This window comes from Euleptes europaea, chromosome 3 (genome assembly GCF_029931775.1).
Source record: "Euleptes europaea isolate rEulEur1 chromosome 3, rEulEur1.hap1, whole genome shotgun sequence".
NCBI classification, from domain to species: Eukaryota; Metazoa; Chordata; class Lepidosauria; order Squamata; family Sphaerodactylidae; genus Euleptes; species Euleptes europaea.
In genome coordinates, this window is record NC_079314.1 from 89,007,151 (window position 1) to 89,033,859 (window position 26,709).

General features: G+C 42.3%; 1 protein-coding gene across 1 annotated transcript in view; it reads right to left on the bottom strand.

The window, feature by feature from the left end:
* Nucleotides 1-26,709, bottom strand: part of ZC3H7B (zinc finger CCCH-type containing 7B) — a 51,561-nt gene that overhangs the window by 20,187 nt on the left and 4,665 nt on the right. Inside the window, exons 3-16 of the mRNA XM_056847063.1 lie at nucleotides 25,990-26,023; nucleotides 24,246-24,443; nucleotides 22,266-22,424; nucleotides 16,950-17,030; nucleotides 15,857-15,913; nucleotides 12,232-12,274; nucleotides 11,388-11,647; nucleotides 9,442-9,790; nucleotides 8,295-8,353; nucleotides 7,433-7,595; nucleotides 7,194-7,355; nucleotides 3,481-3,686; nucleotides 2,555-2,655; nucleotides 1,211-1,392 (exon numbers count right to left, since the gene is read on the bottom strand). Of these exons, the coding sequence (XP_056703041.1) occupies nucleotides 1,211-1,392; nucleotides 2,555-2,655; nucleotides 3,481-3,686; nucleotides 7,194-7,355; nucleotides 7,433-7,595; nucleotides 8,295-8,353; nucleotides 9,442-9,790; nucleotides 11,388-11,647; nucleotides 12,232-12,274; nucleotides 15,857-15,913; nucleotides 16,950-17,030; nucleotides 22,266-22,424; nucleotides 24,246-24,443; nucleotides 25,990-26,023 (2,054 nt within the window). The remainder of the gene's footprint in view (nucleotides 1-1,210; nucleotides 1,393-2,554; nucleotides 2,656-3,480; nucleotides 3,687-7,193; nucleotides 7,356-7,432; nucleotides 7,596-8,294; nucleotides 8,354-9,441; nucleotides 9,791-11,387; nucleotides 11,648-12,231; nucleotides 12,275-15,856; nucleotides 15,914-16,949; nucleotides 17,031-22,265; nucleotides 22,425-24,245; nucleotides 24,444-25,989; nucleotides 26,024-26,709) is intronic.

A 26,709-nucleotide genomic window follows, 5' to 3' on the forward strand; every position in this document is an offset into this window, starting at 1 on the left:
TAGGCTGAAAGACTTGGAAATTCAGCAACAGGTCCTGCCTCAACATGCCACATGATATTCCTTGTCAATAGAGCCACACCAAAACACTCTGTGTCTCTTTGCTAAGTCTCCCAAAGGAGGCCTGGCTGGGAGCTTTGGGTTTTGAAATGGTCATAGATTGTAGCTGACTTGAATCCCCCCCCCCGAGTTCTCCTTTGTGGTTTGCAAGTAGGCATATAAGAAGCAGACCTGCGCCAAAGGCGTGAGTCTCTTGGAGCGAGCACGAGGGCTCTTGGACTGGGGTGCTCAGCCGGGGGCCCAACACTGCAGCCAAATGACTGGAGAAGGTCCCAGTCTATGGAGAGGAAAAGCCACATCAGCCACATACCTTGGAACCAAGAGCAGCTTTGACACAGAACAGTTTTTGCTTCCTCTGCAGTGGGGGGTGGGAAATCTAACCCCAGCTGTTGTGGTTTGAGTCTGGACGGTGGCTACAGGATGCTCATGAGGACATACCTACACTGCTTCTTTTCCAAATAGGCCTGTAGTATAATAGAATGGTTTGGGGGGGAGCTTTGATAAAGGTAACAGTATTGCAGTCTATTCCACTGCCTGCAGAAAAGGAAGTGCCAATACAAGGTTGCACCAATTTCCACCAATTTCACCCCCCCCCCAGATGCCCAGTAGGCTGCACCTGAGGGTCCACTCTCCTTTCTCTGGCTGAGCCAGGCAGGCTGGCACATGAGGATCAGGGCTTGGAAAATCCCCGAGAAAAGATGCCGGTACTCAGTACCAGGGAATTCGTTCACAAAAAAGCCCTGGTTTTGTTTGTTTTTTCACATACACACGCATGTACAAATAAGATCTTACAATGTTTTTATTGCATTGTTTTCTACTCTTGTAATTCCATTTTTTCCATGTCTGACAGCTTTGTGGGTTTTTTTGAGGGGTGGTATTGTTTTTAATTTTTGTGATCCTGGTCCTATTACATTTTTTACTGGGTGCCTCATGCTATTTGACTTTACTGTTTCACACTGTGTAACTTGCCTCTGTGAAAAAGGGAGACTTAACAAGTGATAACAGCTAGCATTAACTGCCCTAACTCAGTGAATCGGATTCCTGCGAACAGTTCAATGATACAGAGATTGTATGTGGAAGCCTGAAAAATCTTTCTGGCATCTTTGGTCCCTTCTTCCTCTTGCCCACACACCAAGCTAGGCAGAACGCTCACCAGAATACTGCTGGAGCAGCCAGACTTTAAGCTCTATGAAGCTGTGAGCAAAGTGGCAGCTATCTTCACGCAGGCAGCCATAGCGCACTTCGTGCCGGCACACGTCGAACTGAAAGTGCTCCTGGAACTGGCGGATCTTAGAGTATTTCAGGGAGGTGGAACGAACAATGTGAACCAAACACCTACAGCGGGGAGAGGAATGTTTACAAATAAATACTGCTTGCAAACGTCAGCAGTACTCAATATATACTGTGCTTTTCCTGAGTGCTCAAATGGCTTCTCATATCCGTATTTTCTCAGACTCTGTTCTTACTTCATCTGTAAGCATGGCAGATACCTAAAACTCACAATCACATGGGAAAGGGTTTGACTGAAGTGGCACCAACTCAGCAGTGCTAAGAACATAAGAAAGGTCCTGCTGGATCAGACCAAGACCCATCAATTCCAGCAGTCTGTTCACACAGCGGCCAACCAGGTGCCTCTAGGAAGCTCCCAAATCAGCCCTGCTGATTTTAATCAGATCCAGACTAAATTTTCCACTCACGCAAGATGCTTCTGTCAGTGGAACACAACTCTCCTGCCTGCCTCCTCTTGATGCAGCCCCGATTTCCCCAAAATGCCTCCACTGTGGGAACAGGTTGAATGAGGGGAAAATCTGGGGTCTGAAGCAGGTAGGAGGAATTGGTAAAAATTAATCTATCCTCTTCTGTTAGCAGAAAAATTAATCTGGACCCAATCCACTGACTGGTGTGGTTAAAAACTGGTATATAACTATGAACCAGCCACGTGGGCACTATTTCCCACAAGCAGCTTCTTAGGCAGAAGGCTACTCACATGGCTGATTTTCATAAGCTATTACTCTGCTATAACGATGTAAAGGTCTACTGATTCTAGATTCACAACAACAATGTAAGATTTTCCTCATATTACAGACCAAGACACAAGAGATAAAGTGAAGAAATCCTCTCTTAGTGCCACCCAGTGAGTTTCTTGCTCAGCTGAGATTTCAGTTGGGGACACCTTGCTCTTAGTGCATGTAAATTATCAATGTGTTTTATCCCAAAAACTCCAGGTCAGTAACGATGCATAAAGAATAAACAACAAGGGACAACATACGCAGCAGCCTTGCACCAAGCTAAACCTAACCAACGAACACTGAAAGGCAGAAGTTCCTCATCACCCTACTATTAGAGAACTTTTCAGATGATGACGCCAGGGATTACATTTACTCTACAGCTAAAAATCACCCCCCACACACACACTTACAAAAAAGTGATTATTTATTGTAGGCCAACGAAAACAAACACAGACCATGAAAGATAATGTAAAGCAAGCCTGGCTCACTTGTTATCATAAAAGCTATGTTTTGCAGCAAGATTGGAGCACACTGCTGGAGAATCCTTGGTCCCTTTGCTAATTATCCGGGGTTTGCTGTCAAAGCAGATCTACAAAACACAAAAGGAAAAGATTATCAGTTCCTTAACATCTCTAGAAATTATCATTTTTAATCATTTCTACAGCAATTTCAGCATATTCCAGTCAACAGGTCTGGAGAAAATAAGAACATAAAAAGAGCCATGCTAGATCAGACCAAAGGCCCACCTAGTCCAGCATTCTGTTCACACTGTGGCCAATCAGCCACCTCTAGGAAGCCCAGGAGTTCAGGTGTCCTAGGATAAAGCACAATAGTCTTCCCACTAGAACACAGTGATCCTTGATGTAGTCAGGGAGAACAGGACTTTTATCCTCCTCAAGTGCAAATCCATTAGGCTGGTTTATATACACAACAAAAAGGGGCAGGTATATAAACTGGCATAATTGGTTGACATTCAAATGCATCTGAAGAAGTGAACTCTGACTCATGAAAGTTTATGCTAGAATAGGCTTTGTTTATAAAATGCCACTGGATTCCATTTTTATTCTGCCGCCAGAGACTACAGCTACCTGTCTGGAATTGTCTACAGGTGATAAACAGGGAAGGCTTTCCTTTATGTTCCTCAACACTAAAGACTGCTTCTGGAGCTTGAACAAGGGCAGCAGTAGACTGTGCAGTAGATTCCAGAGGGTGGCCATTAAAAAACAAACAAACAAAAAAGCTTCAGTCCAGAACAAAGAGTGTACATTTTTGATCTTTTACTTCAAGTCCAAGAATGTCTAAGGCAAGCAGCAGATTGGATTCTAGGTGAGACAGACCAGAGTCCTAAGTGCATAGCTTGAATGGACAAGTAAAGGAATGAAGTGGAAAGACATCCTATGCGCCTTCTGCGTACCTCACAGAGAAAAGTGAATATGCCCTGATGTTCTTTCAAGATCTTGGCAATGGTCAGGCTGCCCCGCTTGACCCCACCAAGGGGGTCAAAGAGGAGATCACGATTGAGGGTTCCCTTCCGTTCCTCTGTCCACACGTCGATCTCCTCCTGGTGGTACGCGAAGGTGCAGTTATCCCCGTACTTACAGTCCTGCTTGTTAAGCATATCTACAAAGCAACAAACATCACACCACCACACACGGAGTGGAGGCTGGGATCAGAAACAACGCTCTCTTGCTGTCCCTCATTCTGTTTCCATCTTTCTCCCACCACCCTGAGCTTCAAAAGCAATAAAAAAGGAACCAAAAAGCTCATCATCTTGACTTTGCTCTTGGCTTAGACATTCATCTTTTATCCAAGGCCAATTTAGTCAGATTTGGCTGGCTAAGCAAGACTGCACCAAATCAGAGGCATAAAAATTGGGACACATTTAATTTGTTAACAGCCTTTTGACCATAGCTGGTCCCCAAGGTAGGTTACAATACAATTTAAAAACAGAGCAACATAATATCAGAGATCTTAAAGTAATTCATAATATCTAAGAGAGAAGTCACTTTCCCCCAAGCTGTGGTGGAAAGTGCCATCAAGTCACAGCCGACTTATGGTGAGCCCACGGAGTTTTCAAGGCGAGACACGTTTAGAGGTGGTTGCCATGGCCCTGCCTCTGCATGGGCTGAGAGAGTTCCGAGAGAACAGTGACTGGTCCAAGGTCACCCAGCAGGTTTCACGTGAAGGAGTGGGGAAATCGAACCCGGTTCTCCAGTTTAGATTCCACCGCTCTTAACCACTATGCCCCGCTGGCTTTTCCTCCAAGGTATGCCAACATAATATAGATCACCTATAGCAGCCCCTTATCAAAATCAAAGACTCTTCAGAATAGGTGAGCCTTTACATTAGTATAGAAGGCCCATAGGGATGTGATAACCTCCTTAGGGAATGCACTCCATATATCGGGATGGCGCAGAAAAGGCCCTCCCTCAGCCAAATGAGTAAGGCTGATTCCCTAAGGAAAGCCCTTTTCACAAGCCCAGGGTAGGAAAATATGGGTGGAGACAGTCCTTCAGGTGCTTGGGGCTCAAGCCATTTAAGGTCAAAACCAGCACCTTCCACTGGGCCTGGAAACAAATTGGGTCAGTGTAGATGACTAAGTGCTGGTTTAAAATATCACAACACATCCCAGTAAAGGCCCTAGAGGCCGCATTTTGTACAAACTAGTTTCTGAACACTATTCGAGGGCAGTACCAGATAGTGTTGCAGTAATCAAGCCTGGCTGCTACTAAGTTTTTTCCCCCAGGAAGGGGCACTGCTGAAGAAGCCTCAGCTGGTAAAAGGAGTTTGGGGCATCTTTTGACAATTGCATATAGGACAACCATGTACAGTTCAAGAGTACTTGCAAGCATATTCCTGGTCTTTCAGGGAAAATGCAGCGCTATTTAAAAACACCCAGACTTCCTGAATCAGCCTTTGTCCCCACCCACAGCGCTTCCATCTTGTCTGGATTAAATTTAATTTATTAAATCCTCATCCAGTCCTTTATCAAATCTAGGCTACAGTTTAGTGCTTCTCCCTTCTCCCTGAATTATGATGGAAAAGAGAGATATAGTTATGTATCAACAGTATATTGACACTCCAAATCAAATCTCTGATTTTCCCAGTGGCATCATGTAAATGTTAAAGAGTATCAAGTTCAAGATCGAGCTCTGTGGCATCCCGTAAGTTAACAATTATGGGGCTAAACAACAGTTCCTGTGCACCACTTTCCGGTACCTACTTTCCAGGAAGGTACGGAACCATTGAAGAAGAAGAGTTGGCTTTTATATCTCACTTTTTTCTATCTCAAAGTGCCCTTCCCTTCCCCTCCTCACAACAGACACCTTGTGAGGTAGGTGGGGCTGAGGGAGTTCTGAGAGAACTGTGACTACCCCAAGGTCACCCAGCTGGCTTCATGTAAAGGAGCTGGAAAACATACCAGGTTCACCAGATTAGAGTCTGCCACTCATGTGGAAGAGTGGGGAATTAAACCCAGTTCTCCAGATTAGAGTCCTTGCACACACGCTTACCATAGTTCAAAGAAAAGGCAAGGAAAACCTGCTTAGCTCTGATAATATCTCCAGTGTGAGATTTCTAAGGGTTTTCTACATCCATGTTGGACAGGGGATTGATAGAGTTTATTGTCTGTGGCCAAAGGCCATCACAATCCACCATACAAAACATTAAAATATCGTAAAATAACATTAAAACAGTCTGACCCACAATAAACTAATATTTAAATATGTTAAGATCCCTGGTTAAAAACAGCTTTAGCTTGGATTTTCTTAGCTGCTAAAGCAAAGAGTGACACTTTGTAGGAAACATCAGGATTGGTGTCTGATAAGAAAAAGAGCAGCTTCTCTGAATCTGGAGAAAGATTTAGGCCCTTTAGAATTGCTCCGTGGAATTTAAGTCTGGGCTCTGTATAAAGAGGACAGAATAAGGTGTAATGAGTTAGGTCCTCTGGAGCAGACAGGGGATTAAATCTGTTGCGTGTGGAAATAATTACTGGGGTAAAAAGAGCTTAGCCATCCACCATTTCTTGTAAGAATGCCCTTGAACAAAATAGATTTAAATGAAATTGATACACTCCCAGGTGGAAAACTATTTAAGAGATATACACTAACACTACTCAAGAGTACAAATGCTAATTTATAAGAACTGATTCCATCAAGGGTATTTATTAATACTTCGAGAGTTCCTCTGGCAGTTCTCAAGGAAAGAATCTGATGCTAGGCTCTGAAGCCCCTGGTATGAAGCATTTGGTCAGGAACCTGTAGTCCTCTCGGAAGATCTGACAAACTGGGAGAAACCCATTGTTAACTCAGAGTCCACAACTGCCTTAAATTTCTTATGGATGTTAATTTGATTCAGACAGAAAAGCAAGTATCAATAAATTAATGAAGGAGACAAGACCACTTTTCCACCATCACTTAAAGAACTAGTGCAGATGTATGTGGATGTTTCAAGTCAAATGCAGGTCTTTCACAAGTACTTCTGTGCCTTTTCAAAGGCGCTTCCGTTTTTCTCAAATATTCTCCCTCTCTTTAACAGTTATTTTCAAACTTTCTAGATCCCCTTCATATATGTGACAAATGAGGGGACTGTTCTAACAAATGAACAATCCACACAGGGTTCTGGGCAGCCCTATTGGGCGTCTCCACCACCCCTCATGAGCCAAGAGTGTGACCTACAATACAGCTAACAATCTTCTGTGGCCACATATTGTGGAGGGGAGAGGGAAATAATCTTTAAAACAAGCAAGTAAACTATAAAATCTAGGCTACAGTTTAGTGCTTCTCCCTTCTTTAAAACAAGCAAGTAATACTTGCCATTATTAAGCTTCAAATTGAGAAAACTTTAATAAGCTTCTGAGGAATCCAGACTTACTTAGAGTACAGTTAGAAATCTACTTGTCTAACACCATAGAAAAATATTGTTGCAGGCGCTTTCTGCCTCCTGACATTGAGAGCTTTTTTCATGAAGAAGCGTGCACATGGGAAAAAAGAGGGTGTCAAAAGACAACAAGCCATTGCCATAGAAAGCACCCTCCCCTTCCCTACTGTTCCCCAACACCAGCATAGATTATATGGAACCCTTTCCCTGCTTGAAAGGGTCCATGTTACATTGTGTCTTTCTCCTTACCTTTGCACAAATAATAAGATCCCACAAAGTTGGTCTTGGTTGGGCGTGACCGGATTCTCTTCCAGGTTTTATCTTCTGAGTTACGGCGCCTGCCTAGCAGTATGTCCCGCTTACACTTGTGCTCCAGACCCTCTCGATAGGTATAATCACCCGCCTTGGGTCCTACAAAGGGAGGACAAAATTAACAAGAGCCCAGGCTTGCCAGTAAAATTAGGCCTAAGTCACCATGAACAGATAACCTGTTTTAGGATAGCAGATGTGACATGCTTGTTTGAAGACGTGAGTGGATGCCAATGGATTCTTCACAAGCAGAGCTGTATTCGACATCACCGATTCAGGCTGAGACATCAGCAACTCTACCACTTTGGGTACCGTTGTGTGACTTGGCCCACTGTGGTTGGCCTGAGGGGAGAACAAACTAAGTCCATTTTAAACCTCACAGACCTCTAGATAAGCACTTCTCCTGAGGTTCTTCAGTTCCTCAACTAACAGGATAGCTGCCAGCTATAAGCAAGTAGCTTAAGAAATGGCAACTGCTTCACTTTCAGTGATACACAACAGACAGTAAAAGCAGCATTCTTGGTTTAATGGTATATTCAACAGGACAAACACCCCCCCTCTTATAACAAATTTATCTTTTTTCTTCTGTTGCGTTCACAGATTTACAGTGAGCTAAAGACCTAACAGTTCTAAATGAAGTTACTACCAAACAAGTTGAATGTGTGTGTGAGAAACAGTGAGAGAAAAATCAAGAGGTCAGTCCACAATTCGGGGTGGGGGGAATGAAAGCCCTCTGTAGTGAAGTCTCTACATGCAAGGAAAACTGGCAGAACCACTATAGGGAGAAATCTCAAAAGTCTGAGAACAACCTGAAGACAGTTCAAAATACAATCCACTGAACACTCCAACTAACACCAACCCAGCAGGAAAGAAGAGCTGGCTAAACAATGTCTTTATTGTGCTACTTCAACAGAACAGGTTGGATGAGACCTAGATACCCATGCATGTGCACCACAACATACTAACTGAAGACCTTGGAAGGAGCTAACAGAAGATTTACTCCCTTCCCTCTCTCAAATCACAGGTAGTTAATTAACTCACCACAAGTGTTGGCTTCTGGATACTAGCAGACTGCTGTGGCTCTTGGGTACTGGTTTCCTCTAAGAAGAGGGAGAAAACACAAGGAGAAAATTTAAGGTAATTTTTTGACACAAAACTCGACTGCCAGCAGTAGGAGCATTATCATACACAAAAATGTACAGAAGTTGTCCCAAACAGTCTTCTCTTCAGCATCCACAACAAATACTTAAAAAAACACCCAAATTAATATTTTCAAAAATAAAAATATGACTGTGGCACTTTTAACAGGGCCCCTTACTTTCAATGCAGACTTTTCCAGCGCATTGTACCCATGGCCTTTATTTTAAATTACTCCAAAGAGGGGATTTCATGAGTGGGGAAAAATGATTATCTAAATATTGTCGAAGGCTTTCACGGTCAGAGTTCATTGGTTCTTGTAGGTTATCCAGGCTGTATGACCGTGGTCTTGGTATTTTCTTTCCTGACGTTTCGCCAGCAGCTATGGCAGGCATCTTCAGAGGAGTAACACTGAAGGACAGTGTTTCTCAGTGTCACGTGTGTAGGAAGAGTAATATATAGTCAGAAAGGGGTTGGGTTTGAGCTGAATCATTGTCCTGCAAAAAAATATCAAAGGTAATGTGCTAATCATTGTCCTGTAAGTATCAAGATAATGTGCTAATGAGGGTGTGGTATGTTAATGTGGAACCATTGTATCCATTGTATCCAGCACAATGATTATCTAGTTCACTAGGTCCCATTGTTAGGGGAGGATTTTCTGATACTGAGCTTCCTAAATCATCCTGAAACATCCTGAAACTTCTTCAGTTCCTTCAGTGTTAAACACTTACGCTCTTAATCCAATCCTTTTACCCATTCACCAAAGTGTTCACCTCTAATGCTTCAAAATATTTCAACCAAGGACCATGGATGCAATAACCTACCACTACATCAACAATGTAATCGTTGACTCTCACTGCATGTCTACAGTCTAAAACACAATAAAGGGTTTGGGGAAGAGACTGAGGACTAATACATGTGCAGTGGGGGTAAGGAAGAGAGAGAGTCAGATGGCAGCGAAAAAGCTCCCAGAACCAAATATGGAATTTCAGTGTGGTGGTACTCTTCCTGCGCCACAAAGGAATAGGATTCCCATAAGCCATACACCTACCAACGGCAAAGGAATCCAGCGCATCCAGTGACCCCCTGTTAGTTCCAAAAGCATCCAGCACATCAAGCCGAGACTCTGTGTATGGGAGAAGATCTAGTGAATCCAATGAGTCCAACGGGGAGCTGCCATCACCACCCGCTGGGGATTCAAAAGCATCCAGAACAGATGAGGAGGAGAGCTGTTTTGTGGCATCCATCACCAGGCCAAAGGAGGCTGGAGGGAGTGGTGTGGAGACGGGAATGTTGGCTGTCACCACAGGGGGGAGCAGTGGAGTCCCTCCTGGAAAGACGGGGATCAGCTGCGGCATCTCACTAGGCAGGTTGGCAGGGATGGCACCTTGGACCAGAGACTTTAAACATGTAAAATAAAAACATGTTCCAGTTAGAGTAGAGAAATAAAATATGGCAAACACAGATTAAAATGGCACTATGAAGTTGAAGTCTAAAGACCAGATTACAGAGTTTACTTATACGAGAACATTATCAACTTGGAAATGAGTGCATGCATCTGAACAAACACACAAAGCCTGCCATCCATTCTGGAGCACAAAAACCCTTCTCTCATTCTGTTATGGTGTTACACTGACAGTAATGGTTAACCACGGTTTAGTCTAACCAAGTATCAGGGGCAAGTCAGGACATTGGTAGCACAATTACACAGGGAGGAGACAGGCAAACTCAATCAACGGGTTACAGAAGAAGGTTTGGGGAGGTTAAGGCAGAGCAAGACTAATTCATGGCAGAAAAAACCCTACTAGGCTGAGCTGCTAACCAACCTGCTAGCAGCCTCTTCCTGCTTGTTTTTACAGGAACCTGTTAAGAGGCCAGAGCCGGGAAGCAAAAGTGAGTCTACATTCCAAGCAAGGAAGGGCTTAGGAGAAGTATCAACATATGAAGTCACTTTCTATCAGGTTAGTATTAGGTCATCAAGACTAGCACCACGCGCCCACTTCGACCAGCAGTAGCTCTCCGAGATCTCAGGCAGAAGTCCCTCTGTCTATCCAAGAATCTCCACTGGAGGTGCCAAGGAATTAATCTAGGTCTTTCCGCAGGAAAGATATCCTGTCACTCAGCTATGAAGATCCCAATTCCTAAAATGAGTTTCCCTCTTAAGTGGGATTTGAAAAAGAGGGAACTCTGCTCAGCTTTAGCCAAGCTGCTGTCTGTGTAATATTTAACCATGTTTAAGCCTGGTGGAGTGAAATTTGTTCTCCAGAAGGAGGGATCTGGGGAGGTGGAGCATACAGTCCTGCAGCCCATTTCCTTCTGTTTAACTTTGGCTAGACAACTGCAGGCATTACATCTGCACAAGCCTTTTACTTAAAAAAATTTACATGACTCCTGCCCTCATCAGGGCCAAAAGTCGGCTAACAGATTAAAAACATACAGAATAAAAAACACATCTTAAAAACCTTTAAAACCAAACAAAAACACATCATTCAAACAATTAAATCAAAATATTGTCGAAGGCTTTCACGGTCAGAGTTCATTGGTTCTTGTAGGTTATCCGGGCTGTGTAACCGTGGTCTTGGAATTTTCTTTCCTGACGTTTCGCCAGCAACTGTGGCAGGCATCTTCAGAGTACTACTCTGAAGATGCCTGCCACAGTTGCTGGCGAAACGTCAGGAAAGAAAATTCCAAGACCACGGTTACACAGCCCGGATAACCTACAAGAACCAATTAAATCAAAGTTTAAATACATATACAATACAGTACATATAAATAACATCTGAAGAAATAAGCAGTGCCACAGGGCAGCATATATCTCTTTAGCTGTTTAGTTTATGAGCTTACATGGATCCCTTTTGATATTTGTGCCTCCAAAGCCGAAAAGTAAAACACCATGTACCCAGAATGCTCTTTTCCCCAAGAAGATAAGCAGTAAAACAAGAGCCTGAAGTAGTAACTGAGAGCACAGGCAGATAGATCTAGGAAATCTGCTCTTACTAGTGAGTACTGTGACCCCTCTGCAATAGAATCCAGGATTGAGTCCAATTCATCCCCAAGAACTCCTCCTTCAGTGAAGTCATCCACACTGTCAGAGCCGGGCATAGATATAGTGTCTCCAGAAGGGAGCAGGGCAGCAGTAGGGAGTGAAGTCGCGATGCCTTTCATTTCCGAGTCAGAAGATGAAAAAGCAGAGCCCTCACTCACAGGGACGCAAGCGGCACTGGGAGTACTGACACAAGGAAGGTGCACAGAGCTGTCTGCAAAGTGAATTAATGGATCGGTGAGAACACACGCACAACCCAACCAAATGATGATAAGATACAAAACTCAGAGAACTGTGGTCTTTGGGGTCTCTCCTCTCAAATTCAAAACACAACTGCTTGTTTTTCACTGAATGGTTCACTGGTCAGCAGCCTACATTCTAAAGCTGAATTTCTAACAGCTTCCTCCTGATGTGTGGCTCACTCATATCTCCCAAATTTTAGAGCCCTTCTGTGTACTTTGGGAACAAATAGGTTCAATGTAGAGGATACCATCACCACAGTTTACAAGCACGAGGAGTTTCATCCTGCACTGGTTCTTCTGCCCCTCCATACAGTTGAAGGGCACAATTGAAGAAGGATCAGTGGTTTACCAAAGCTGGCACAGAGATGTCCCAGAAGAAAAAGAACCCTTCACACCTTTGCCCAGGACAATGGCTTGCAGTTGAAGCTATGTGCTTTAATGGCAAACTAGGGGCATAACTAGATTCTCTACAGGTTATGTCCCTTAGCTTTTCCAAGGTAAAAGCTGCTTGAGTCATCAAGGGGAACAAAAATGGCCACAAATATAAAACTGTCACCTGTTTCAATGTCATCTACAGAACCCAAGCCATTGGAAACATTCTGTGGGAAGGAAGAAAATATTACAGTCAATTCCATTTTGAAAAGATCCGGCACCTCCTAACATTCAATATATTTCTCTGACTTTCTCAAAATGTTAATTCAGTTTTTTTAAACTGCAAACAACCAGTTGCGTGGCCCGTGTTTTAGTTAGCAAGGTTGCTAGGTGTTCAACAGAACAGGGCGCCTACCTCTTCAAGAGCTGGAAAATTTGGCACCACCATGACTACTGTTTCTATTGAAGTTCTCTCCTTTTCTCATCTATTAAGGGAACTTGTGTCTATCCCTTCTTCAAGCCAGCAAAACATACTAACGGGCCCATCTTTATAGAAAAATAACTATTAGAAGTATGCACAGAAGTACTTTTAGAATTACACTGCAACAAAAATATGGTTTTTGCAAACTGTTGCTTTACACCAAAAGCAAAAGATTTTTTAAAAATCTCACAATTTAATTTTAAAACTAAAGCGCAAGTACAGAGAAACGTAAGGCTCAATAAACATTAAGCTATGGAAATGTTTATTTCCCTCTTAACCAAAATAAGAACACTCTGAATAGAGATCTGAAGGCCCAAAAATCTGCCTCAGCCATTTTTTCAAACAGAAAAACTAGATTTTTTTTTGGGCGGGGGGGAGACTCCTGTGAAATATTTTCTTTTTGGGAATGCGAAAAATGCTCTTTGAAATGTGGTGTTACTCACTCAAAATGCATAATATGCAGGTTTTGGCATATAGCAATCTGCAGTATTAGATAATGACAAGCATGAGACCCAACAGACATGCAGGGAGGGGGGGGATCCCATCTCCTCTACTGGCTTGCCTGCCAAGCCAAGCAGCCCACTCCACTTCCTCCATTTGCAGCACCGAGAGAGCCAGCAGTTCCTGTCCCCCCTCACCTGCCACCCTTGCCACTGCCAGCGCCTGCACCCAACAGACTCATGTGTCAGCGGCTCCTGCTCTTCCTTGCCTCCCTGTCATAGCAGTGGGGGGGAGGAACAGTGGAAGGGGTGGTGGTGGCTCTTGCCCTGAGCATAAGTCCAGCCCTGAATGGCTGGCTCATGTAGTGGGGGGGGGGAGTAGGGACTGGTGGCAGCTCCCATGCTTTTGCAGCTGCTCCTGCCTTCTTTAAAATGGCATCTGAGATCTCACAACATAGCATCACAAAATCTGCCATACAACAAAACATTTATTTTTTTTCCAGATTTTTCTGCAAACTCTAGGGCTCCCCCACATCTGCAGAAAAGCATCTGATGTGTGTTCCTGGTCCCATTCACTGGTTTTTGTCATGAAGTCTGAACACAATCAATTAATTTCCTTTCTTCTTAGCATCAGAACACATGTAGAAAATCATGAATGGGCTCTGTGCATTGATGCAGACAAGTCCCAAAGTAGCTAAAATAGTCACAACTGAATGGTTCTTACATTAGTCATTATCAACTTTGGCCACAGGTTTGAATAGTACAAAGCCATGACTAGCAATTTGGATTAGGGCCTTGTTCTTTGGGGACTGGTATCTCACAGTGGTGAGAAAGTCCATTATACTAATCAAGCTTTATGATTCTACACATACTGCGTGTATAAGAAGAATTCTCTTGCCCAAGACATATAACCAGAGCGAATGGCTTGGACCCTATGAAATGCAAGCAGACCTGCACTGCATAAACAGGGACTTTTCTGAATATTCTTTTATATTCATATTTTCTGCCATGAGAATTTTCTGAAATGACACTGTTATTAAGAAAATCATGCTTTGATTTTTAAAATGCTGTATCAATGGCCATTTGTTTTATATTAAAGCTAATCATTCCTTGAATGCTCATTTCATATGGTACTTTTTTTGCATCGGATTATATGGTACTACTAATTTAGCTTCATGTTGAGACACAGGCCTAAAAGACCCAGACCAAAATCACACTGGATTAAGTTTTCATTATGATCAAAAGTGCTTAGTTAAAGTCTGGCTGAAGTCAAGTTTACATGTATCTAGCATTCACGGCTTTGGTGGGAAACAGCAGATAAAGAGGAGCAAGAGGAACATCTGGAGCTTCACAAACAGCACCGAAAACCACAACAAGCTCCGGTTGACCTTGCAGAAAGTGGCCTGGAATTACTTGGCGACGTAGAGTTTGCCAAAACACACCTCTTGTTAGAGAGTGTTCTGCCTCCATGGATGGACACGCAATCTCAGTGTAAGTTTAATTATATAACATAGCATATATAACATAACATACACATGCTTGAACAGTAATGAGTAGATGTGTCAATCAGTAACTTGGTTTCCAAATATGTATAACAGAAGAAGGATATGAGATGCTTTATATTGTTTGTGGATATGAGTGACAGTGTGCTACTCTTGTTTCAGCCCCTTGTGCTGTGAGTGGTGCCTATTAGTGTGATCACAGAAATAAAACTTTTTTCCTTCACCCCCTTGGTATGATTATTGGCTCAACAGCACCAGGGCACCATCCTGTTTATGGTAACATTTTTAAAACCAGAAATGTTTCAATGCGTTAACATTCATACACACAACATTTAAGCTTCAAGCCAAGTTCTACAAAGTAATTCAAGCGATGTATACACTAATCACTAGCGTTCTCATTTTTAAACTACCAAGTCAGAATTTACATCTGAAGGTTTTTTCTTTAACTTTAATAATGTACTGTTCCACTAAATGTATATTCCTCTAATGTATACATTTACATTTATTATTAAAAGGGGGAAAATACATTTTAAATACTCAGTCTGCAATGTTATATTGGTCTTCTAAACCTTAAGAGGGATCTAAACAGAACAAGAGAGAAAAATCCATCACATACAGCAACAGAACATAGACAAGCTAGGGCTGCAATAATGGGGGGGAATCTCCTTAGGAGCCGCGCTGGCATGGGCGCCACTTTATAATGGAATAAAGTGGCAAACACGCCGGCGTGGGGGCAAACACGCTGGCATCCAGGAGCCACAGAGCTCCGGTGGCCCCCCCCCCCAGCGCAGCCACTCCAGGAACTAAATCCTGGAAGAGAATGGCTGCGCCGGAATGGGGGAGGCATTCCCGGGAAGGTAGCTGCCTTTGGGCAGCTTCCTAACCCCATTCACCCCGTTGAGTGGCAGTGGGGCTGCGCCACCTTTTTTTGGTTTTTTTGAGTGGCGGTGGGGCTGTACAGCCTCACTGTTTTCAATGGGGCATTTCCTTCCATTTTTCCTTTTTTTATTTTTTAAAAACCTTTTTTTTCCTCTGCGGTGGCTGGGAAGCCTCTGAGGAGATGGCGCAGCCCCGCCACTCCCAGCCGCCGTGGATCTACAACCCCCGTTTAGGAATGGGCTGTCCATCTAGGCTACTCAGTGGTGCTTGGTCTGAGCAATGCTGGGAAGCCATTCCCAAAGTGATGACTAGCTTAGAATCCTTGTGTTGCAGTTAGATTTTTGGACATTAAAAAAACGTTTAAGCTCAATTGCACAGTAATTCACATTCTTAAAAAAAAAAGTAGAGGAAGAAATAACTAAATTGGCTTCAACTTCTAAAAAGTAATTATTTGCACTTAGGAAATGCACCTAGAAACCCCCAGCTACTGTCTAGAGGCATGCCTACCTGATTTGGTAATGTGGAGGACATGCCATTACTGAGTAGAGAGAACGTTTCCAATTCCTGCTGCAAGGAAGAGAGACAAAGTAGCAGACACTTAACAGAACAGTCAGCCATGAAAAAACTCCCCCATACAGTCATCTCCTTGTAAGATTAGCAGGCAATATAAAAGATAATCCTGTTTGACTCAATATATTGCATTACATGCTCACGTCTGGGAACTGCAGCCATCCCTAGCTTCCCAGGGGTGTTATACATGTAGTACAATATATGTTTATGCGAGAGTCAAACATGACAGTCTAATCACTTCTATTCAGGAATTTCACCCTGTCTGAAGTATCTTGCGCATCACTAATAACAGTCTATCACCTACATTCAGTTATCAATTAGTAAACACAATCTCTTCCTTGCACCCCCTTCACTTTTTATGAATATCTAAAATTAACACAAAATAAATGTATCAATATCACAGTACATCAAAGAGTATAGTGCAATACAAGATATTACCATTTTAAAGTGATAAATGCTAACATACCCTTATATCTATAGTACAACAATCACAAGTTTAATAAAAAACATCCAATAGGACTAAACATTATTTTTGTAAAATGTATCATCTTTCAAATGAGAAGTAGTCTGTAATCCTATTCTGTGACAACCATATGCAACACATACACTCAGGAACACATATAACGTTACTCTACTGAGAACCATCATGGTGTAGTGGCTAGAGCAGACCTATTTATCTGAAACCCACCATCAGATACAGACCACCAGGCATGTATGGTGCACCATCAAGAGCCCAATAAACATCCTATGTTTGGTGCTTCTCTAGGACTCCAAAACATTATTTATCAACAAGCATTTGGCTGGGCCACATGGCTAGTAAGTGATTTCAGCTTGGTGGATCATGCATTATATAAAGGCCTTGGCTAGTGAAACCCAAGTTCAAATTCCTGTTCAGCCATGAAGCTCACCAGGGGGCCTTGGGCAAGACTTTTACACTAGTCTAACCTATCTTACAGGAAGTGTTGTGAAGATAAAACGTAATAACCCTGTGTAGGCTCCCCTGAGCTAACCAGAAGTACAAATGCCATACCTGAGGCCTCTTGTATGCTTTCCGGACCCTTAGTCCCAGCTTCTGTGCAAGTTCCTGGCCAAGCTGTGCCACGCTTTCATCCTTTAAAAGGAGAACACTATTAAGGACGTCTTCTTTTGCAAAGACAGTTTCATTTGATTCCTTACAAATAGCATAGTTCCAGCAACAGATCAAGGGATAAGCCTTTCATATTCCTGACTGGCAACAAAAAAAAACCCAGATGTCTTTGTCATGAAAAGAACGTGAGAGGAGCAGATTAAAACTTTCGACACAACATCCCAGTTCCTCTGGTTAAGCTAGCCATTAACATGTATCATAAAAAACATACACTTATTTCATTTCATTCAGGCAATTATCCTTAAAAACTGCAGCATGTTTAATGCTTGCCTCTAATCACATATACATAAGGAGGAATACATATTTAATATGTGCATTTAAAATATACAGTTTCTGATGCAGTTTTCATTTTTAAACCACAAGTTTCTTGTTGTCACATCCTGACACAAGTCCTCTGCCCTGGAGAGCAATTTGGAAATATGGATAGGATTTGACAAGTGGGGGATCAGTGAATACTTGTGGTGAAAGTATCTAATTTCCCTCCTCCTTTTCCTCTTTGCTTCCCCCTGGCAGTGTCTGCAGCCTCTCTTCTTCTTTACCAACCTATCCACTTTTTCTGTTTCTCCCAGTGGCAGCCTCTGCCCCCTCTCTCATCCATCTTCTTCTGTCCCAATCCTCTACCTTCAGCATTCTCTTTTTACCTTTTCCGCTCTTCTCACCTCCAACTATATCTTCCCTCCAATATTTACATTTTTTAGTGTCTCTCTCAATCCACTCCCCCATGTTTACAGTAACTGAAGCTTGGAATCTCTGGCAATACTGACTGCAGGTTGCCTAGAATACTTCAAAATGGCCACTGAGATCTCATGACATAGTCTTGTGGGACCTCAGTGGCATGCTTTTCTTAAAGAAGCAAACATTGCTTCTATGATTCTGGGGGTTTCCTAACCTCCAGTGCAGTGTTTTGTTTTTACATTTCATATTCTTCTGCAAACCCAGGGCTTTCCCATGGCTCACAGAAAAAACCCACCAAGTATGTCCTTGGCCCCAATGTGAGGTTGTTTTGATCCATACTTTATGGCCCAGTTCAGAACCAGATATATCTAATTCCGAACCAGACCACAGAGTGTGGATTAACAGATCTGCAAAATGGACCTTTGGACAGATAGGGGGATTCCCCTACAAACCTGAAGGGACTCATAGGTTTGCAGAAAAATCTGAAATCTAAAATAAATGAATAACCAGGGAATAATTGAATAAAATGACTAAAACAACATCTATAGATTTAAGAAAAGAGTGGCCACTGAACTCTTAGTTGCCATAGTGGAGGTTGATAGAAAACCGCATGCTTTTCCTGGGGAGAGGCTGCCTAGGGGAAGGAAGAAGGGAAAGATGAAGACAGGGGAACGGATAAAGATATGTTGGCTGGTGGGTGGGAAGGAGAGTAGGAAGTAGGGAAAGAAGAGAGGCTAAGGGGGTTGCCAGGGGAGGGAAAGAAGAAATAATAGGGAGGAAGATACAGAGAAAGTGAGATGACCCCCAGTCCTTTTAGGGGCTTGAGGCTCCCTTCTAGACTGAGCATGTTCTCATAATCCTGCCCTAAAACAATTACTATTCCAATGTTCTACAAGATCAATACTTGCTTACTATCTTGATAGCCAAATAATCTTCAAGTCCCCTCCCCAGGCCACACTCTGAGTCATCCATCTTTATAGCCAGCACTCCACATGGAAGATCTTTACCTCCCCCATAAAAAGCACCACTAATTGCAGCAAAATCACTTTTAATTTCTTAATCCCATCATGGCCTATAAAGCACTAGTATACCTAGGAAGCCAACATAGAAATATTGTCGAAGGCTTTCACGGTCAGAGTTCATTGGTTCTCGGAGGTTATCCGGGCTGTGTAACCGTGGTCTTGGTATTTTCTTTCCTGACGTTTCGCCAGCAGCTGTGGCCGGCATGTTCAGAGGAGTAACACTGAAGGACAGTGTCCTTCAGTGTTACTCCTCTGAAGATGCCAGCCACAGCTGCTGGCGAAACGTCAGGAAAGAAAATACCAAGACCACGGTTACACAGCCCGGATAACCTACGAGAACCAACATAGGAAGTTCTCTTGTAGGATTCTCTGCTAAAACTCCTCACAGTAGAACTAGTGGTTTCCAGTTGTTTTCCTACTTTGACATTTTAAAACTAGAGCCAAGATCATGTTTAATTTTAACTGCCACAAAAATATTAGTAGCTTGCATATACCCACAAGGATTTGAAGGATGTGACTCTGCTTAAGACTACACTGTAAACAGCCCATTCCCAGTGTGTTGGGCATCTTCTCTCCTTACTTTTATTGCATTTATATTTATTTTACAAATTACATTCTGCTTCTCCACATTTTGGGGATGGCTAACTGGATGGGAGACCACCAAGGAATACCAGGGTTGCTGTGCAGAGGAAGGCACTGGCAACCCACCTCTGTTAGTCTCTTGCCATGAAAACCCCAAAAGGGGTCGCCATAAGTCGGCTGCGACTTGAAGGCACTTTACACACACACACAACACCATCATACATAATAGCATATACCTTAAGGATTCTTAGCAAATTTTTGCTCAAAGTTCTTAACCATGGACAGAGATTCAACAGTTTTATTGCATTTTTATGTGTGTAAAGTGCCTTCAAGTCGAAGCAGACTTATGGCGACCCCTTTTGGGGTTTTCATGGCAAGAGACTAACAGAGGTGGTTTGCCAGTGCCTTCCTCTGCACAGCAACCCTGGTATTCCTTGGTGGTCTCCCATCCAAATACTAACCAGGGCTGATCCTGCTTAGCTTCTGAGATCTGATGAGATCAGGCTAGCCTGGGCCATCCAGGTCAGGGCTTGAATTTTTATACTATTGTTCTTATCAGATATGTATTTATAGGTCTTACAGTTGCTTTTTAAGAAACATAGTTATTAATTTTAGTACCACTTTAAAGTTCTACACAGTATTTTGCAGCGATCTTGCACAGTGTTTTGTGTTATGTGTGTTAAGTGTTGTCAAGTCGCTTCCGAGATGGCAACCTATGAATGAAAGTCCTCCAAAATGTCCTGTCTTTGACAGCCTTGCTCAGATCCTGCAAATTGAAGGCTGTGGCTTCCTTTATTGAGTCAATCCATCTCTTGCTGGGTCTGCCTCTTTTCCTGCTGCCCTCAACTTTTCCTAGAATGACTGTCTTTTCCAGTGACTCATGTCGTCTCATGACGTAACCAAAATAAGATAGCCTCAGTTGAGTCATTTTAGCTTCTAGGATCAGTTCAGGCTTGATTTGATCTATTACCCACTGATTTGTTTTTTTGGCAGTCCACGGAATCCGTAACCCTCTCCTCCAACACCACATTTCAAAGGAATCTATTTTCTTCCTATCAGTTTTCTTCACTGTCCAGCTTTCACACCCATACATAGTAATAAGGAATACGATGGCATGAATTAATCTAGTCTTGGTGGCCAGTGACACATTCTTACACTTCAAAATATTTTCTAGCTCCTTCATGGCTGCCCTTCCCAGTCTCAATCTCCTTCTGTTTTGCCTAAAGCAAATTAGTTTTAAATGGCAGGGACTATTCACAAAGAACAGAGTGCAAGACTTTATCATTGTAATTTAGGAACAAGGAAATGTTGTGCTGTAGCACTGATCTACTCCATGTCCAAGTTAACGTATCTGTTACTCCACATAGGTAATGATGCTACAACATCATCATCATGTCACTGAAAAAGGGCGCATTACAGCTTCCAGTGGTTTTCACCCAGGGATTTTAAAATCGAACATATTCACACCACATGCACAGCAGCAATAGGTCTCTGTGGGCTTGTGTGCATGATTTCACAACATGTTTCAAAAGTTCAGCTTCCAATCTACACAGCCAGGGGGTTAATTGGAAGCTAAAGCAAATGAAAACAAAGGGAAATAATCTTTGGTTAATTCAGGGCTCTTGAGTGCTTGTGTTTTTATTATAGAGACCTCTATGAAAACAAAAGCCCAGAAGCAGGAGCAAGAACAGCAGGAAGGACTTGTTAAGAGACAAAGGGAACAACCCTAAGCAGATCTACTCAGAATCCCATGCAGGTCAATTCAATGGGGTTTACTCCCAGGAAACTGTTCTCAGGACTGCACCGTAAAGATACAACCTTGCTTGGAAGTAAATTACTTACTCCCCTTCGGGATCATGGTGGAAATTACATGTATAAAGTATGGGGAAAGTGCAATTTGAACTGAGAACCTTTGAAATAGTCAATACAAAGCTTGAATCTTAAGTAGTTGCCAGAGGGGATCCAGCAGAGGAATTCTGAAAAACAATATAATTCTACTAATCAACAGGCAAGGGGAACCACTTTAGCAGCTGTACTGTTTTTAGTGTGGCACTAATCCAAAAACATCCCACTTGCAGAATCATGGAACATTACTGCTATCCATTTACTTGGCTTTACTTACTCCGCTTCTAGGTTACCAAAGGTTTTGACGGGTTGATTTTTTTCACTTGTATCAATATGGTTGTGGGCAAGGTATGAACAAAGCAGGGGAAAGACCTGGAGACTGGGACAGAAGGGAAGTGGAGGCAGGGAATTAGGGGAAACCAAGACAGTCACTAAAAAAGAGAGCAAGTAATCTTTACCAGATACTGCCACATATTTGCCAGGTTTTTGTCTGCAATAATGAAGGCTAGAGACCATGATAACTTCATATTTTATGCTATGAGCTGGAGTCTGTGTTTACAGTTGGATCAAGATTTGTGGTCATTCTAATAATAGTTTTATATTCTGCTTGATTTAATAACAAAAAACGAGGCATCCTTCTGAAGTCTGAATATTTGTGGAAGTCCAAGCTTGAGGAGATGGGGGAGGGGTCTACATGAGTATATTCACATTTCAACTTCTAAAGGAGGGAGTAGTTCATTTAAAAAGAAACAACATAATCTAATGCACAGGTGAGGATAGCCAAAAGCTTACCCACACACCTTGCCTCCTAGCGCTCCACTATTAGAAGTATTTTATTCCGAGCTTAATTCTGATATTAAAGGTGTGCCTAGCTGGACATAATTGCTAAAAGCAATGGAGCACAACGATGTCAGGCAAGGGAGGGGGTAGAGTTTAGCTCCCCTTGCCCACACACTCCATTTTGGGTTAAAAATAGACCTTCTCTCCCTATGTCACATGGGAACAGGAGGACACATGAATAAATATATGTGGAAACTCCTTGCCGTGCCTAGTTTAAACCTTAACTACAACTTACATGCGGTAGGGAGAGCAAACAACAGCTGTTACATTCATATGCTTCCTTGTGCCTCCCCAGCTCATTCAAACAGCGGGCTTTCCGGAAAAGTGCACGGATGTTCTCCTTGTTAAATCCCAAAGCCTTGTCACTGTCTTCCAAAGCCTTCTCATACAGGCCCTTTAAGAGAAAAAAATACCATTATAATAAATAATCCTTCATGAGAAAATTTTCCCAGTTAATATGCTGCTTGTAGACACTGTTGTTCACTGGGGGGAGGGGGGGAGAAAGGGAGAACAAGAGAGAGAGAGACGAGAGAGAAAGAAATACAGGTTATAACAGATACAGCCAACCTGGAGATGGGATAGGTATTAGCAATTCTACGTGTCCTTCAGGAGCATAAAGCACACACAAATGTTGAGTAACGACAGCAGGTTTACAGGTTTAAAGTGTTCCATGCACATTATCTTCTCACAACCCTTCAACCCCTCCTGTAAGATAGGTATTATCACCTCTGCATTGTAGCAGGGGGGCTGAAAGTGAAGAGCTTCTTCAGATAAACTAGTACTTCAGGGAAAAGGTAAAGTTTGCAGTTGAGTCTGTCAGCCACTGCTCTCTGCCCACTCACACAACAGTCAACACCTGGTTTCCGGTGGCAGAGGCAGAACAGGTACAACCAACTGGTACACAAGCAACCCACCCGCATTGCTGCCACATCCTGATCTCAGTGGGGGACTGGGAGGACAGAAAGAGTCTTGGAAGTAGTTGGGGAAACAAGCAGTTCTGTTCTCTCTCCCAGTTAGGCCAAGGATCCATGAGGCAGCTGACATTGTGCCAAGTGTGGTAGCTTAGTGCACTTGGCAGCCACACTTGAGATCAGACAAGATCAGGCATAGGCCACACTTTGAGCGGAAGTGGGTGGACCCTTCTCAGCATCAACCTTGATTTTCCATGTAGAAACAATCACACATGGACCTGGTTGTTTCTTGGACACCTAACTAGGGAAAACTGTTTCTTTTCAATGCTTACGAGGTCCTGGGGTACAACTATTTATTTTAAATGCCTAGCTATTCCCCCTATAATTTGTTACTCCTAGGGAAGGACAGCCTCACATTCTGAGAATCCAAATACAGTAGTTCACTATACCAATTCTAAAAAAAAAAAAAAAAGTCTCCACAATCCAGAGGTATGCCCCCTTTCATAACAGCTCAGTGTCTCAGGTTAGCACCTTGAAAAACATGCTTTCTTTCTCATTCTTTCCCTGATACAGTATGCTTTTATCTTGCGCCAAAGAAAGGTTAAGGGCTGTTCTACCACACAATAACTGCAAAGTCAAGTGATGACTTGTTAGATCTGCCCGGACACATGCACATCACAGAAGTTTCACATTACTTAACAGCATCTCTGTCCAATACTTTTGCATGGAGTCCATTCACACATTCAGCCACAAGTCATCAAGTGTTGAGTAACCACTATTTATACTATCCCTAAAAATGGGATAAAAAAGGATACTGTTGCTGTGGTACTTATGAATTATGAAAGGTTCTCTTGATATATTGTATTGAATATGTGCTAAAATGGGGGGAATTTAATTTTAATTGTTTTGGGAAGTATTAATAGACATATAAAATAGTAATTAACACTGTAGACAATTTTAAATCTCTTATCTATTTTACTTTCTAATTCATTTTAAAATATTGCTTAATATTAATGCAGTGTTTGTTAGGTACCAAACAAAGTGCTTTATGATTTGTGCTAAAATATCAGGATAATTATTGTTTAATGGTCATTATCCCTTTATTATAGATAGTTTCTAATTGCTATTGCTTTTTATTGCATGTTGTTCGTGATATCACTGTGGGTATTTTTTCCCACTGTCTTTTTTGTTCGATGTAATTGATTTAATTGTAACTATGATCATGAAATGGCTTGTGATTTCTTTTTCTACTGTTTTATTTTTAAAAATGAAAAAATGTTGAGTAACCAAATGCTTGTACTCACCATGGCAAAATAGCAGGCAGCCCGATTGACATGCAACTTGCATAAGAGATCCAATGGAATAGTCACCTCGTCTGAAGCTGCATATTCAGCCACATTCAGACCTTCTACATACTGCACCAGTGCCAGTTTGAAATCCTTCTCTCTGAACAAGTCGTTGCCCTCTGCAAATAGGTTCCGCACCAGCTTTTGCAAAAAAGCCTGTGAGAAGGATAGAAACAAAAACAGAACACAAAACTTACAGGAGATTGAAATTTCTGCATGCCCCGTATGCTATTCCATTGTGTCCCTGCTCCAGAGCTCCAGAAGCATCACCCAATTTCCCACACATTAAAATTAGTAAAAAATACTTAGTACGGGATTGCTGGGTACTTGCACTGCTCTGTTGTTTTGTGCTGGCCAATGGCCGTAACAATAAATGTACGTATACTTAGTACGGGTAACTACTGCTAATATATTTTGTGACCCCAAAACTGAGGGAAATGGGCATTCCTTAACCAGAAGGCCACACACTGTCAGCCTTTTCTCCCCTGGTACACTAACTGCTGCCATTTATTTAGTTTATTTATGTATTTAGAATATTTCTATGTCATTTCTTCAGAGTCTTGCTTGAGGTAACTTACAATTAAAAACCATAGAATAAAAAAGCCATTAGAAAGAAGCAGCATAAAAACTACCTATAAAACAGAAGCAGACCATTAAAAACTGATGATAAAAACCCTAATTAAAAGCCTAGGTAAAAAGATGTTTTAGCCTGGTGCCTAAAAAAAACAAGTAAAGTACACGCTAGGTGAGCCTCAAGAGGGAAGCCTTCCAAAGGCAAAGTTCCACCCCAGAAAATGTTCTGTCCCTAGTCACCACCCGCCTCACCTCTGAAGGCAGGAGCACAGAGAGGCAGATCTTAACTGGTATAGGAGGAGATGGCCCTCCAGGCACCTTGGCCCCAAGCTGTTTAGGACTTTCAAGGAAAGAACCAACACCTTGAATTGTGCCCGGAGCAGATAGGTAACCAGTGCAGATCTTTCAGCACAGGGGTGATACGATCTCTGTAACCAGCCCGACAGTAGCCTGGCTGCCATATTTCCAAACTGTTTCCAAACTGTTCTCAAAGGCACAGAGTGATCGAATTTGGAAGTGATCAGATCATGTATCACTGTGGCCAGAAGTTACACCACACCACAATGCTATCATTTGCTGTAGCCCTTCTCATGCAACAGTGTGCTGATACCAAAACACTTGTAGACAGAATTAGAAAATAAAAACTGGAGTTATACATTAGCCTTTCAGCTAAGATTTCCCTTAGACTTATGGTTAAAGGCCGGAGAGCAGCCACTGGCAAGGAGTTTTAGGGCAAACTGTTGTTTGTCCTCCCAACTGCTGGACTCCAGTGAGGAGTCCCAAGAGCAAGGCAATGGCTTACTACATGAGCTGGATTAAGGCTATTTAAATCCCTGATAAGTTTCCCATTATAAAACTCATACATTTACTTTGAACACTGAAAACTGATTCCTAGAACAAGCAAAAGGTCTGCAGCTAAATAAAGACTCATTGATTTTGACCAGAGCACAATTAGGCTAATGCTGAGAATGTATGCAGGCCCACATGAAAATACACCAGTCCAGACATGACAGGAAATTATTTCCCTTTCCACCCAAGTACCAATCAATATAAACTATCTAGCCAAAAGGACAGCACATATTGAAATATAATATCATTTGGTACTTTCAGAGAATAAGTCTTAAATTACCTCATAATCTTCCTGGCTGAGGGGTAATGTGGACCTAAAGAAAGATGAACTTTTTTGAGAAAACAGAATTATGCAGATACATGTGTCTCAGTCTAAGAATGCACACTGTAAGATGCACAATATACATAAGGGTGCAATTCCATAATGCATAATATAATCTGAAAACCTCCCTTAGAGCATGCTGGACTGCTGCTACACAGACTCTTGCTTATAAAAATGAGCATCCAGAAGGCATTTCGCAACTTCATTACCTTTGCATGGTGTTATGCATCACCTCTTTGGTTACTTGCTACTGCTGTGGATCGTACAGGTGTACCAGTGGTCAAACAAGAACTGAGCTTAGACTTATACACACACCAGAATATTACCTTTCTATAGAAACCCACATTATTTGGTTGTGTGTGGTCTGTTTAATTTTCTGTTAACTTTCAAGACAGTGATCAGGGTTAGCCTGATTTTAACCACAGGATAGTATAAGCCCTCCATCTAGGCACTGAGCTATGATACTAGTTACAGGTTACTGAACATATCATACCCATACCATCTAAATGATTATACCATCTAAATGATTACAGCTTAAACTGAAAGAAAAATAATGAGTCACAATGGTTGAAGTTCTCTGTCACCAAGATTGTCTGCCAGACACTTTTACTACAATCAGAGAATACCCTTCACATAAAGAGATCAGTAGCACATAAAAGACACACTTCTATATACAGC